This window comes from Centropristis striata, chromosome 2, assembly GCF_030273125.1.
Source record: "Centropristis striata isolate RG_2023a ecotype Rhode Island chromosome 2, C.striata_1.0, whole genome shotgun sequence".
NCBI classification, from domain to species: Eukaryota; Metazoa; Chordata; class Actinopteri; order Perciformes; family Serranidae; genus Centropristis; species Centropristis striata.
The window spans coordinates 16569299-16584426 of record NC_081518.1 but is presented as its reverse complement, the minus strand read 5'-3'; the positions used below and the strand labels follow the sequence as shown (position 1 = coordinate 16584426).

General features: G+C 37.2%; 1 protein-coding gene across 2 annotated transcripts in view; it reads left to right on the top strand.

The window, feature by feature from the left end:
• Positions 1-100: 100 nt before the first annotated feature.
• vps35 (VPS35 retromer complex component) overlaps positions 101-15128 on the top strand; it is a 29658-nt gene continuing 14630 nt past the window's right edge. Inside the window, exons 1-9 of one of the 2 annotated variants that reach the window (XM_059350344.1) lie at positions 101-184; positions 3138-3236; positions 6333-6429; positions 6887-7010; positions 9523-9705; positions 10543-10762; positions 11162-11245; positions 12441-12550; positions 13395-13491. In XM_059350344.1, coding sequence (XP_059206327.1) covers positions 182-184; positions 3138-3236; positions 6333-6429; positions 6887-7010; positions 9523-9705; positions 10543-10762; positions 11162-11245; positions 12441-12550; positions 13395-13491 — 1017 coding nt within the window. In that variant the 5' untranslated portion in view covers positions 101-181. Of the gene's footprint in view, positions 185-2233; positions 2477-3137; positions 3237-6332; positions 6430-6886; positions 7011-9522; positions 9706-10542; positions 10763-11161; positions 11246-12440; positions 12551-13394; positions 13492-15128 lie in introns of those variants that run through there. The other variant, XM_059350351.1, reaches the window with a different exon arrangement.

Here is a 15128-nt window from a genome sequence, read left to right as displayed (position 1 = left end):
CAGCAGGTGGCGCTATGCACAGAGAAGCTGTTTGCGATCCGCCAGTACAAAGAAGAAGAAGAAAAAGAAGAAGTAGTAGAAGAAGAAGAGGAGGAGGAGGAAGGAGAAGGAGTGAAAAAAACATTAATCTGAGTCACATGACAGGCAGCCCCTCCGACTGATCTGATACACACTGATCATCATGGTAAGCGCTTTTACATTAGAGCATTATTCTCTGGATTTCATGTGTCCTCTGAATTATAGCCTGTGTTCAGTTTCGGCCAATGCAACAACTAATAATTAGTGTCAGTATCCAGCCGATGTGAATCAGACTGTGTGTGTATAGAGCTGCTGTGGCCTACAGTCTGAGCAATGTCACACAGCGGCTAGCTGGGCTAACACTGCAGTAGCTTGGTGTTTTACTGAAACCTTTATTTTATTAGCGTTATCTATAATACATGAATCATAACCTTACATTACGTGTTATGTGTCCGCTCAGATGTGTTGCCTTGTGTAGTCTTGGAGGTTCCTGGACTCATCAGGTGACAGGGCGAAAACTAGCGCTAGCTTTAGTTGTTGTTACTCTTCCGCTTTGGTGTTTCATGTTTACTGGAGCTAACTGCTCTGTTAGTGGGTTAGTTCCAGTTAAACAGAGGCAGGGCTGGTGTCAGTCAGTTAGCATTAGTGCTATAACCAAACTGACATGTATTTGCCACAACAAATATGCTGTATTTCATGTATTTTCGTACATGTACACAAATATTGTTGGTGCGGATATGCCTGCGCCACCCGCAAACAGTAACGTTGAGTTACACTGGAGTTAATTTATTGGTTATTTTGATTTAAAAGCGAAGTTAGCTTGTTTGGACATATAGGGTCTGGAAAGTTGTTGAGAAATACATTGAGGAAACCTTTTAAATTAAATTATCTGACTCCAACACAAAATTCTCACTATTTCTCTGCGCCGATCGTTTGATGGGGAATGATGAGCAGGAGACGTCCCAGTTCTCATTTTAACTTCATTTTATTACAATACGTCAAGAAATGTGCAGTTACAGAGTCTCTGGGTTCAATCCACACGTCCCTGACATGACATTAGGCCGGTCAGTTCATTGAGGTTGGACCAAGCTATTTTCCTTGAACCCTTTTTTATAGTCTAACAGAGGTTTATTAAAAAATGTAGGTAGATCTCTCCAGAAGTTGCCTTCTCTCGATCCATTGATTTGTCAGTTTATTCAATACGTGGACATGTCATGTCGCCAAGCAGAGAAGACAGTTATCTTTCTGTTAACACAACCTTCAAAACATAAACTGCCTTGATATGACTGGCAGAGATATTATTGGAGACTCAGATTTGCAACAAACAATATCCACATAAAATATATATTTTTGTGATAATAGAATCTTACTTTAAGTAGGGCAGATGAAGTTTAAGCAGATGGAGTAAATGTATTCAGAGTAAATGTATTTAGTTTACCAATAGTTTAACAACAATATTAGCACATGAGCATTATAGCAAGCATCTTGCATGATTAATCTATAAATGCAGAGAGAGGGTACATGCACAGTTAGTGAATCATGCATGCATAGATGGCGATCTACGTTAATCAGATAGTGACCCCCATCCACAGAGACAGAATAGGAGACAGACCTAGAAAATTTCCTCTGGGGAAATTGTGAAAGGGCCACAGGGGCTACTGCCGGTGTGTGTACACTATGATGAGATTCTTCAGAGATTTCAAACAATTAATACTAGTAATGTTATGATACTATATTATATACAAGGAGGAGCACACCTACAACAAGCATTCCTTTTCATGTATTTATTCATACAACAACCTATGACCTTTAACCTCAAAGTGTGTGTGTGTGTGAGTGAGAAACGTGTATCTGGAGGAGTGTTCGCACTTACGGTGTGTGTGTAACTAAAATCACATACAGTTGTGTGTGTGTGTGTGTGTGTGTGTGTGTGTGTGTGTGTGTGTGTGTGTGTGTGTGTGTGTGTGTGTGTGTGTGTGTGTGTGTATCTAACTGTAATCACATAAAGTTACGTGTGTGTGTGTGTGTCTGGTTCTCTCTTTCTGTGAGAGATGGATGAAAGGATGAAAGGCTTTGGGGTCGACCAATCAGAGCAGAGCAATCAACGGAATTAACTGCAGCTGTAGAATGTCCCAGGACAGTGTCAGCAGCCAGAGGTGGACAGACTGGAATTTCTGGCCTCGAACAGAAAGCATTTTTTGCAAAACCATAATACCTATCATTGATCCGACTTCACTTATAGCGTCCTGAGTTCTTCCTGAACATCTACATATGTTTTTGTGAAGAAAATGAAGAAATAGCTTTGCAAGAGCGATCTGAAAAACTGTTAAATATGCTTTTCTACAGAAATCTTTTTGCATTTTTAATATGGGAGTCAATGGGGCTGTTGGTGCATGTTGGTGGCGCATCTGTGCGTCCTACGCCCAAACTATAACTCTGACAGCTTTACCAGAGGATTGTAAGTGAGAAGACAAATTTTCCTACGTTTCTATGTATAAATTATTTCTGTAGAGTGGTATTTGCAGCCTGAGCGCAGTTTTTTTTTTACCATTTTTTTTCTCCCTCTACACTCTGAGCAATGATGTCACACACCGATACACAAGACTTGTGTCTACTGTTTAAAGTTTAAATGGAATCTCTAGGTGAAATTATGCCGGAGAAGTAGACGTTGGAAAATCATTCTTATGACCGTCCCATTCACTTCAATGCAAAATTTTGACATAAGTCGTGAAAATTCGTATTCCGTAGAGAAAAGTAATGGCACACCGATCCCGATCAAACCACACGTTTTGATTTATAATTTGTTCTGCAACTCTTCAAGTTGTAGGACTAGTAGCGGGACGAAATTGCGTCCGGAAGAGGAAGGAGAAAAAATCCACAGTATAACAACAGTGCTCCGTGCGATTGCCCCGTGGCCCTAATAATAGCTTAATGTATATGAAAGTGATAATGTGATGTTGATAAGGTCCTGTCCAGGTTCTAGTTTTTGTACTTTATTGCAGCAAAGTCAACTGCTTGGTGGCTTATGTATGTACATGTACATGTATGTAACATGTAGCATGGAAGCAATTCAAGCTAAGATGGAACTAAGTTGTGTTTCCATTCTCCTGTTGTTCCAGCCAACCACACAGCAGTCTCCCCAGGATGAGCAGGAGAAGCTCCTGGATGAAGCTGTGCAGGCTGTCAAGGTCCAGTCGTTCCAGATGAAGAGATGTCTGGTAGGATGACTCTTCTTTTTTTCAGATCTTTATTAACAACTAGAGAAATACAGACATTCAGGATAAGACATACAAAGTATGTAAATAAAACAATAATATAAGAAGGCACATAGGGTATAGGGTGCTTACTTTTATACTATTCTAGGGGTTTCTGAAAATAAGCATGTAAAGTGTAGCAGAGTGTGTTCACATTTCTTATTTGACATCAACTCTAAAGTCTCTATATACAATTTAGTTTCTATTGTAAAAACACTAAAGTTAGGTAAAGGTGTTGGAAAGCTTCATCTTGTGGATGTGAAACTGACCCATCAGAAACAAAAGACTTGTTATAAAGCATAATGTTTTGTTATTAGATCTTCTCTCCTACCTTCTAAACCTATCTTTAGGTAAAAAAAATGATGGGCTGTCCAGTCTTATGGAGTATGAATTTTTCCATATCCCTCCAAAATATAGATGACAATGGGCAAACATAAAATAAATGTAAAGTTGTCTCTGGCTCATCTCCACAAAAAGTGTACATTTTGCTTACATCAGCAAACCTGGAAATTAATTTATTACATGGGTAAATATTATGCAAAATTTTAAAATGAACTTCTCTGATCTTATTTGAGAGACAGAATGGGAAGGGATATTTTAATTGTGGAAATATCAGTTTTATATACTGTACGTGTGTACGTGTACAGGTGACGTCATGCTAAGGAATTTTTACTCAACTATTTGTTGAGTAAAAATTCCATAGCACTTTAAAAATTAGTTTTTAGGATGCTGGGATACTAGCTTATACAATGACAATACATGTTACTAAATGTTTAGCACTATGCAGCGTCACAATAAATTAGAATGAACAAATAAAATGCATACAGTTTATGACAAGAGGCACAAACAAGCGATCACACCCCAAATACTGCCACAGAAAGTAAGTTCAGAAAGTTGAGAACAGTTGACAGCAGCCCTGTTAGAATCATACCAGACCCTGTTGCACATCAGACAGGAACTTCCAAATTGCCTCCAGACAGTTTAACAGTTCAGTAAGCACATTTCACATGGTTACTAAAAACATATCCAAATGAGCAGTGCACTATATTTTACCAAAAGCCCAATTTGCACAGTGCACAACAACAACACCAAGTGAGTGTTACTTTTAAGCTTGGTGCTTACAAGGGCGAAATGTCTAAGGGACTAATTTAATAAATGCCCATTTATTCAAACAAGCTGGTGTGAATGGATGATTAGAAGTTTCTGTTCTGAAGTCTCTAATGGGGAAAAACGCTTTTAATGCTAAAAAAGACTACTTGAATGCAACAAGCATGTTAAAATTCTGTGTTTGCAACGTAGGCAATGATGTGATGGTTGCAGTTGGATGCTTTCCTGGACTTGCTGGTCTTATGTACTGGATATTTGGAGGGAGGGGGGCTTTCAGAGGGGCTCAGCCTTTTTTCAGGAGCGCTTGAACCCTTTGCTGGCCCCCTCCTCCTACTGCCATCAACTGCTCCCCCCATCAGAAGCAGACCATCCTTAAAGACCCATTTGCTGGGAAAAATATGTGCACATTTTTGATCTCATGTACCAGTTTTCTTTGGGAAAATTGGATTCCTCATGTTCCTCCTGTGTCAGTCGCTTTCTTTCTCCTTCTATTGATGGAAGTTGACAGACTGGCTGATTCTACCACTAAACCATCAAATCTTTTGCCATCTTTAACTGAACCACTTTGCCCAAGTCCACACTTTACCGCTGCAGGTAATGACATAGTCCTTAGTTTATGAATCTGTCAGGTTGGTTGATATTGTATTGATTAAATTAATCCCAAATGGCCTCCTGGATAAAATGTCATGCACAATAAAAAAAATTGCCTAATGCATTTTTGTTTTGCTTTTCCCTGCACTGTACTGAACTCATACTGGACCTTGATGTATGAGCCGAAATGTGACTTCTTTGTACCATTCCAGCCCTACATAGAACTGATTACAGCTGCCCCTAGTTACTACTTTTTATTACAATAAGACACACAAGTCAACAAACCAATTTTCATTAAAATGGGTTCAATATTAGAAGACTGCTTCTCTCAATAAATTGTATTTGCTTACTAGTGGATCTTAACAAGCTGGTGCATGTCAAACATTAGCTAGCCACCAGTCCAACCAGTCACTTCACTGACTCATTGCTGCTAGTATAAGTTATAAGTTTTACAAAACTAAAACAAAATCTGTCTGCACTTCATTGGAAGATGCTGCTGCTGTAATGGAATTAACTGTAAAAAGAGCGACCCCTCTCAAGCAAATCAACATATTTACATATTTCTTTTATATAGATTTAGCTCAACACACAAGACCCCAATGACAATCACTATCACTAGATGGCCGTATTTCCCCAGTAATGCAACATTTGCTTAATCACTTTACCCATCCAGGCAGAGAGATTGAGGGAAAATGTTACCAACTTGAAGGTATTTAAAAACCTTAAAGTTTCAGGACTTTATTTATTTAACCAGGAAGTCCCATTGAGATTCAGAATCTCCTGACCCCTATCGCCCACCCCTAGGGCTGGGCAATATGGACCAAAAGTCATATTCCGATATATTTAGGCTGAATATCGATATACGATATATATTCCGATATTTCTATCGCAAAGTGAGAGCAAATGTTCAGTCAAAGTCATATATGATATGACCCAAGTAGTTTTATTGAAACCGTTTATTTAAGTGAACATAAATACTGTACAACAGGAGTACCTTTTTTTTTTTTTTTTTTTTTTAATCAAAGCTCCTTAAAGTGCACATTTAAATACAAAAATATCTTAAGTAAAAATATCCTATTAAATAATTAGTCCAATCTTTTTGATTTGTGAGAAAAGAATACCGAAAATTACAATATAACTAAATATGACAAACCCTAGTAAGGGCAGAATTTATTTATAAAGATTTTTTTTTAACTATATCAATATATGCAATATGGTCTAACTCCATATCACTTTAAAAAATATATTGATATATTTTTTTATATCGATATTGGATTGGGATTATCTATTTGATTATACAAATCATTGTACTGAGTCGTGAGTTGTGTGTGTTTAAAGCTGGATTGTGTTGTACGTTTGCAGGACAAGAACAAGCTGATGGATGCCCTGAAGCACGCCTCCAACATGCTGGGTGAGCTGAGGACCTCCATGCTTTCTCCAAAGAGCTACTATGAGCTCTGTATCTTTTGCAGGTGAAAGATATGTATGTAAGATAAATACAAGGCTATGTTATCTCAAGTTTGTGCTCAAGTCACATATCAAACACACACACTTAATGCAAATTCCATGCAGTTTAGGGCAAAATCATGCAGCAAAGTAAGACTAAATTAATTAACTAAATTTTGGCGAAGGAAATAATGGCAATGCCATTTTCATAGAAATACCCTCGACCTCCTCCAGATATGAGATGACAATAGTTTGTATATGGGACCCAGGGTCCCATGCACTCTTTTTCATGCAGTATTTTAATGCATACGTTATTTTGGCCAATTCTAGAAAATGGTGTAGGGCTTCAACTATTGACTATTTTGATAACTGGTTCAATTATCAATTATCTGTTTTCTGACGCTGCTGCACCATTTACATTCTGCAGGGAACTCTAGATGATTAAAGGTGATCCCTAACAGTCTTTTCAGATATGGCTATCTCTGACGAACTCCACTACCTAGAAGTTTATCTGACTGATGAGTTTGCCAAAGGACGCAAGGTGGCAGATCTTTATGAGCTGGTTCAGTATGCAGGCAACATCATCCCCAGACTGTGAGTAACTCAACTTCCATCAGACATAAAGTAGTTTCACAAGGTATTCAGACCCATATTTTAATTTTAAAAATCATTTTCTTGTTCCTGCTTTTCTACAGTTTAATCAGTGATTCTGAGAGCGGGATCTGGGGTCTGGGGTCTGAAAAATGTTCAGATTCATTTTTTTCCTTAATTTATTCATTTTTGTGTAGAGAAAAGATAAAGCCTAAGTTTAAGAGGTCAGTTACATGCTTCCCTTCCAGTCTGACTGAGCTGGAGAGGATCTGACAGGAACAACGCGACACGTTTCCTAAATCGTAAAACCCACGGCTAAAACGGTGTCACACAAAATCAGAAATGCATCGCTGTGGCTATTTGCACTTATTCAGAATGTTCCTGCAAACCATCATCTCGATAAAATGTCAATCATAATGACTAATATTATCAGAAGGATGATCAATAACTTATTTATAGCGCTCATGTTGACACTGTCTTTACAAGTGCTTCACAATTCAGGATCAAATGAAACCATCATTAACAGATGGTTACCAAGGAGCCTGTGGCTCAGATGTAATTAAAAAGAATGATAAATAATTTAAAATGAAGTTTATAAATGCACCTTTGACATTTGACCGTACACTACGCGGCCTGAAAAAATTTCACAATGTGAGAGAAATTTCTTCCAAAATGTTGATAATTGCTAGTAGAAATGCCGACCTGGTGTGATGAATAACCAACATAAAAACAATATAAATTATAAGTTTATTTGATAGGGAAATTATTATCTAGATAGTGATGAAGTAATAAGTGAGATGAAATTATATTTAGACTAAAATATAACATTACTTTATAATAAGTCTAAAATACGCAAATATTTGAATAGAGTTGTAGAGAACACTTAAATACACTGATAACAATCAATTTGAAAATGTTTATTCACTGAAAACAAAATATAAAAGCTGAAAGAACGACAACATTGTAGTTACTGCACTCTGCTTTTGCATTATTATTAGAACCTTTTACAGTAATGCAATAACTACGTTTTTGGGGTCAAAGGTCAAATAAATCATCATGATTTTTGCACATTAAAATGACATAATCAATACATGTAGAAATAAGTGTCATATCACTTAGCTACATATTTGGATGGCCAGTTAAAAAACGTTAAGAAACTTTAAAGCAGTTTTTCTCAGTTTTACCCTTTGCGTAGTAACTGCAGTTAGACTTTGTAGTGCAGTATAGTGTAAAGCTCTTTGAGTGGTTGCAAAGCGACTAGAAAATCGCTATATAAGTGCAGTTCCATTCAATCCATCCACCATGAATCAAAAACCTCGACTACATGCAGCATGGAGAGAAGACCACAGCATCCAAACATACAGCTCATCACGACTTATTCAGATAATAAGATATTCCCTTATTAGTCCCTCAACGGGGAAATTCAGCCTCCACGTTTAACCCATCCTTAGCAAAAAATTTGCAGTTTTATCAATTTAAATTACTTCTAAAACCCGTAGACTGTATCTAAATAATGGAGACGTAGTCACCGTGACGTCACCCATTGGTTTGTGGCCCGTTGGAAGCATCGAGTTCAGCGTTGCGCTCGTCGCCATCTTGCTATGCCATCTTGTTTACGATACGCGGAGCAGACCATATTTGGACTGTGGAGGAGGAGAGGGATCTGATCACTGACTACAGCCTCTCTACACCTCAACCTGACTGAGAGAAGCTGCTGCTAATTCATGTTAGCATTAACTGGAGCATTAACTGGGATGTTAGTTTTGGCTAGCAAAAAACAAAAACTAAATGTATGTTGCTGACCTCAGAAAACTGAGCAGCGACTCCTTGGAGTGTCTGTTAGTCCAACCAAACGCTGAACAAGACATTTTTACTGAACAAAACATTGAAATAAACTGTCATTAAGTGAAAATACAGTGAAAGGGTCAAAGTTATGACACCAAACCGCTAAACGTCCTTTTTTATATCTATATAACATTATATATAACTTAATTGACACGTTGCCGTGGATACGCATTGTTCTGCTTCTCTCCTGTTGACGGTTCACCTTGTCAGTGACCTGTCAATCAAAGGTAGCCACGCCCCAAATCATACGATTCTTTATCTACTATTTTCTTCTAAATAGAGCCATTATTAGAACTATTGACATCATATTGTCTTGATTGAGATTGAGACCATAGTGTTGTCCTAAAAAAAATTCTGAGGTAACAAATCAAGTGAGAAGTTTTCTCATTTTGCACTGAAATGAATGGGCAGATTTTTTTTGCAGCCTAACTTGGCGCCCCCTGCTGGAATTTTCAGTAGGATGCAGATTAAGGCACTTCCTGGTTTGCCTCCTTGCTCAGACCCGGAGGTTGCCGCCTGCTAAAACCCAATAAGATGTGCAAAAAGTAGATGAATGCTGAATGCTTTTTGAAGCTGCTGTAGGTGTCGGAATTCAGAGTTTTGTTGCGTTTCTCTTGAGTAAAACTTCCTCTCAGACTGAGCCTCTTTGCTTTGCCCCCTTTCTCCCCAGCTATCTGCTGATCACAGTGGGCGTGGTGTATGTTCGCTCCTTCCCCCAGTCGCGTAAGGACATCCTGAAGGACCTGGTTGAGATGTGTCGCGGTGTCCAGCACCCACTCAGGGGCCTCTTCCTCAGAAACTACCTGCTGCAGTGCACCCGCAACATACTGCCAGATGATGGAGAGCAGCCAGAGTAAGCAAGCCGTGAATTTTTCTTTTTTGTGTGCACTGCACTTCCCCATACCAAGCTTTTCTAAAACGCATCAGAATTCACTCAATATCTGGCTATCCTGCTGTCAGGTAAGGTTCAATATGGAAGGGTTCTATCAACTACCAACTCCTCACACCTTTTATGACTTCACTTCCTCATAAAAGGTTTAAATACATTTTACATTACTTCATCTCCAGAATCTGAACCTTTTGATTAGGGCTGCACGATTATGGCCAAAATCATAATCATGATTATTTTTGATCAATATTGTAATGACGATTATTATTCACGATTATTCATCATGTTAGGGAAAACATCTGTATTTTTATTGCACTACTTTTAAACAAACAATAGGAACAGTTTTTAGTGTGTGCACAGAGTGTCCGGTGCTTGTTGTAAACAAACAGAGATCGCTAAGTGAACCCCTCCAGTAGCAGCAGCACATACACACTGTACTGCTACAGAGCTAACTGTTAGCCTATTAGCAATTTGCAGCCTGGACGCTAAGGAGTTAACATCCCCTCTGGCTCTGCAGCTGGGAAAGGCTGCTGCAGGAGGACTGTGCTGCTGCTAATTCACTAAATCAGTCATCGGCATTGTACTTGTTGGCTTGAAGTCAGCCAGTGCTATACTCTATACAAAAACATGACATCCGTATCAAACTTTTTATTTTACTTTTGGAAAGAAAGTGAATTTTTAAGTATTCCTCGAAAAGCTGTTTTGTGGTGGCAGTTCACCCATACCTAAAATGAAGTTATTTCGTCCTTTGAGTATTTTGACAGTCATCCCTGCTCTAAACTTGCTGCCTTCACTCCACAGGGGAACAGAGGAGATGACCGGTGATATCAACGACTCCATCGACTTTGTCCTTCTGAACTTTGCTGAGATGAACAAGTTATGGGTTCGAATGCAGCACCAGGGTCACAGCCGAGACAGAGAGAAGAGAGAAAAAGAACGACAAGAACTTAGGATTCTGGTGGGCACCAACCTTGTTCGCCTCAGCCAGCTGGAGGGTGTCAACGTGGAAAAGTACAAGCAGGTGCGTGTGTGTGTGGTTTCTAATTTGTTTTGAGATAAGATCCTGACAGCAGGCCTCACAAGTCACATGCATTTGCATATTTGTGACTACAGCCTGAGAGTACAATTATGTAACGATTGCTGTATCTTCATTACACAATTTCTGCATAGTGGGAAATAATAATATAAAATCATTCTGTAGAACCTCCTGAAATATCTACTGGCAGAAATGCAAATATTAAGACACTTTAAAGTGATGTCTTGTCCAGTTTTTTTAACCTTTTTATTCTGGTCTTCATGTCAAAATTCCCTCTTTAGTGTCGTATTTGCTCCATTTGACATGTATCCTGAATTATTATCCAGTCATTTAGCTATGTGGGCAATTTGGTCAAACTGTTTTCCTCTTTGTTTCTCTCCAAAGATTGTTCTGGCTGGAGTGCTGGAGCAGGTTGTGAACTGCAGAGACTCATTGGCTCAGGAGTATCTCATGGAGTGCATCATTCAGGTAGACACCTAGGATTCAAGGTTTTATTATTGACATTACAATAAGGTATTGCAATGTGTGATGTTGTTGGCCCATCCAAGCTACACACACACACATATAAACAGACATTCATGGAACAGAATGTAATCAGTAAAATGGGCAATATCATAGAAAAACTATATTAAAGTATTAATAATGTGCAAAACAATCATAAAATGAAATTCCATGTGGTTTATCCATGATGGGGTGCAGAGTATGAGGTGGAGTTAAGAAGTCTCACAGCCTAAGAAAAAAGCTGCGTGTTAATCTTTCTCCCGATTCAATACTATCACAATACTTGGTTGACATATGTTCATATTGAAGGCCATTAAGGCCTTGATGTCAATATGATTATATTTGATTGATTCAATGAAGGATGTTAGTGTCACCTGATTGGTCCACGTTCTCACATTTTCAACCAAGGTTCTAATAGTTTGGGATTTTTCATTGGTTTTAGTTTTAATTTCGTTGTCAATTTTTGTTTCCAAATTCAGGTAGTTTTAATTACTTTTTAGAGTGTGTTTGCTAGTTTTAATTAGTTTTATTTATTTTTTTTGGAAAATGCTTAGTTTTAGTTTAGTTTTTATTAGTTTTAGTTTTTTTTTTATTTGTTGGGTGCCAGATTCAACAAGGTCACAATAAATGTTTCCTTCATTTCCTTTGTCTGATCCATCTCAGCCCTAATACGTTTATTAAGTCATAAAACCAGATAGATGAAATAGATTTCATATCAACAAAAAAGGTTTACATATGAAAAAAGTTGACAAAGACAAAAACGAAGGACATTTTCACTATAATTTTAGTTAGTTTGAGTTAGTTTTGTAACCACGCACTACAGTTTCAGTTAGTTATAGTTTTTTCAAAAACTCTCATTTTTATTTTTATTTCTGTTAACAAAAATTTATTTTTTTCAATTCTAGTTTTCATTATTTTGTTTTTGTTAACTATAATAACCTTCCTTTCAACTGAAGGAAACCGACACATTGTTATGAAATTTCTACTGCAAGTGAAAGAGAAAGTGTGCGGGTTACTCCATCTCTACTCAACTCTGCTACAATATGCTATCTACCTTTAACTTCACTTTTTCCTCCATCCTAAGTCACTTACATCAGCAACTTTATCAGCAGCTTTTAGTAAAGCCTTTTCCTCCTGAATTAAAATATTCTTGTTTTGTCAGGTTTTCCCAGATGAGTTCCATCTTCAGACCTTGAACCCTTTCCTACGTTCCTGTGCTGAGCTCCATCAACATGTCAATGTCAAGAACATCATCATTGCCCTCATTGACAGGTATAGTTTGATTTATTGACAAGGTTAAAATAGTTTTTCATTAGTTTTAGTTTTAATTTCGTTGTGAACTTTTGTTTTCAAATTCAGTTAGTTTTAATTATTTTTTAGAGTGTGTTTGCTAGTTTTAGTTTAGTTTTTATTAGTTTTAGTGTTAGTTTTAGTTTTTTTTGTAATGGGCTATGTGTTGGGTGCCAGATTCAAAGTTAGTTTTGTAACCTCACAATACAGTTTCAGTTAGTTATCGTTATTTAAAAACCCGTTGTTTTTATTTTTATTTCAGTTAACGAAAATGTTTTTTTCAATTCTAGTTTTCGTTATTTCGTTAGTTTTTCGTTAACTATAATAACCTTGTTTATTGAAAATCACAATGCAGAGGTAAGTTAATTAAAGTTTTAGGTAATTAAAAGGAAACCCTGTAATAAAATGACTGTACATGTGATTTATAAAGTTGATTTATTGAGAAGTAACTCTTTAATCCCTTGGATTTTCACACAGTTTTGTAGAGAACTAGACTTCTTGGTCAGTTGATTTTTAGGGGGAGGTAGCAGGTCAACCATAGATGTCACATCAAAGTGATCACCTGAAAGCTGTGAACCTGAAGATTTATTTGAGACTCAGCACTCTGTGGGATGTTGTTGTAGTCATACATTTGCAATATTGATTTATCACAGTACAGAAATCTTCTCTGTTCATTGCTAAAAGAAAGAAGAAAACAATTGTCAGCAAGGCTGGCAGGCGGTCAGAACAATAAGTGCTTCAAGAGAAAAAAAAAATCTCTATCTATTTCTGATGTAAGTTGGAATACACTTTGATTTTCTGTGCAATTATCTGTTTTGTTTTTCAGACTGGCTCTGTTTGCTCATCGAGAGGACGGCCCTGGCATTCCAGCTGAGATCAAACTGTTTGACATCTTCTCTCAGCAAGTAGCTACTGTCATTCAGGTCAGTTATATTAAGATTATCCCATCTGTAAGAAAATGTAATCAGTCTGTATGCTCTAAAAACTGTTCTCCTTTAGGCACCTCAAGTTGAGGTTAATTGATTTTAATATGACTTGAGTTGATGAATTATTTTAATCCCATCAGGAGTGCATATGTAATAATAATAATGATAATAAATTTAATTTGTAAAGCACTTTTCATTGTTTAAAGCAATCCCAAGGTGCTACAGAGTACAACAAGATTAAAAACAGGTTTAAAAGCCAAAGCACAATGATACATTTAATAAAAGGCCTTTTTAAAGAGAGAGGTTTTTAGGCTTTTTTAACCCTTTGGAGTCCATTTATTTATTGAAAATACACATGTTTTATTTACAGTAGTAACTTTATTTATATATCATATGTAGACAAGCTGAGAAAGCCAGCTGAAAGGTAAATCATAGGAGCTTTCACAGTGTGACATTTATGTTTCTAGACCATTTTTAGAATGTGAATTTTCTTTCTACAATGAAAACTATTACTATTTTTAATTTACATGCAAATAGACTGTTTTGTAGTTGTATTATTTGTTATTTCTGCTGTTTTTGTGTGTATAAATGGTTTTCAAAAATGGTACATTTCCATAGACACCTGTGTCTTTTGTTTGTATTTTCAGTATTTTCGGCAGCCCTATACTTTACTTAAAATAAAATGAAAAATCAGACTGATAGCCAAGTTTGTGTGGAGAAAAAGGAGCCATGCATGTGATGTAAGGACAGACTGAAAGATGCTGAACAGAGACAGAAATGAATGCATAGGAAGTTGACAAAGTTGAACCAAAATCTCCTGGACTTCAGAGGTTTAAAAGAGTCAAAAGAGTTTTTTGGAGCCCTCAGGTGGGCTGGGAGGGAATTCCACAGGTGAGGAGCGCGCTTGTGCACTTGTATAGCGATAAGTGGGCGACTGCTGCACCCTCTGAGCCACACCACAGCGGAGGACTCTCCTTGGCTGCTTTAAAGCAACTGGACATTTTCATCAACTCTACTTCCAAATTGATGAAGTATCTTGGATGTTTATCAAAACTAATGAGAGGCTTTTACAGAGGTGATGCTGAATATACTGGGTGGTTCTTGGCATGTGAAATAATTGGTCCATACATAATTATTCCAGTTATTCTAAATGTTAGCAGACCCAAGTAGCAAACTATAATAGATAACAATCAACAAAACTCTCTCACTTCATCCACTAGATCAGTGGTTCTCAACCTTTTTTCACTGATGTACCTGTACCCTGTGAACTATTTTTTCAGCCAAGTACCCCCTAACCAGGGCAAAGCATGAAAAAAAAAAAGACTTAAAAAGCCATCAGTGTCTGATTTATTAAACTTTGGAGCTGATAAACACATACAAAATTCAAACATTTGAAAAAAAAAAACCATTTCAAACAATTTAAATGTTAATAATCCATGACTACATTTATTGCAAATATTTCTCATCACTAAAATGTAGTGATTCAAACTAATGTAGTTAAAACAGTGAGCATATAACCATTTAAAACTATAACTGCTACTCTTCAACCACGACTCCATCTTTGAGTTTTCCAGTGATTGACAGGTGATGCCAGGTGGCATATGACAGGTTGGGTCCAACCATCCTGGTATGGG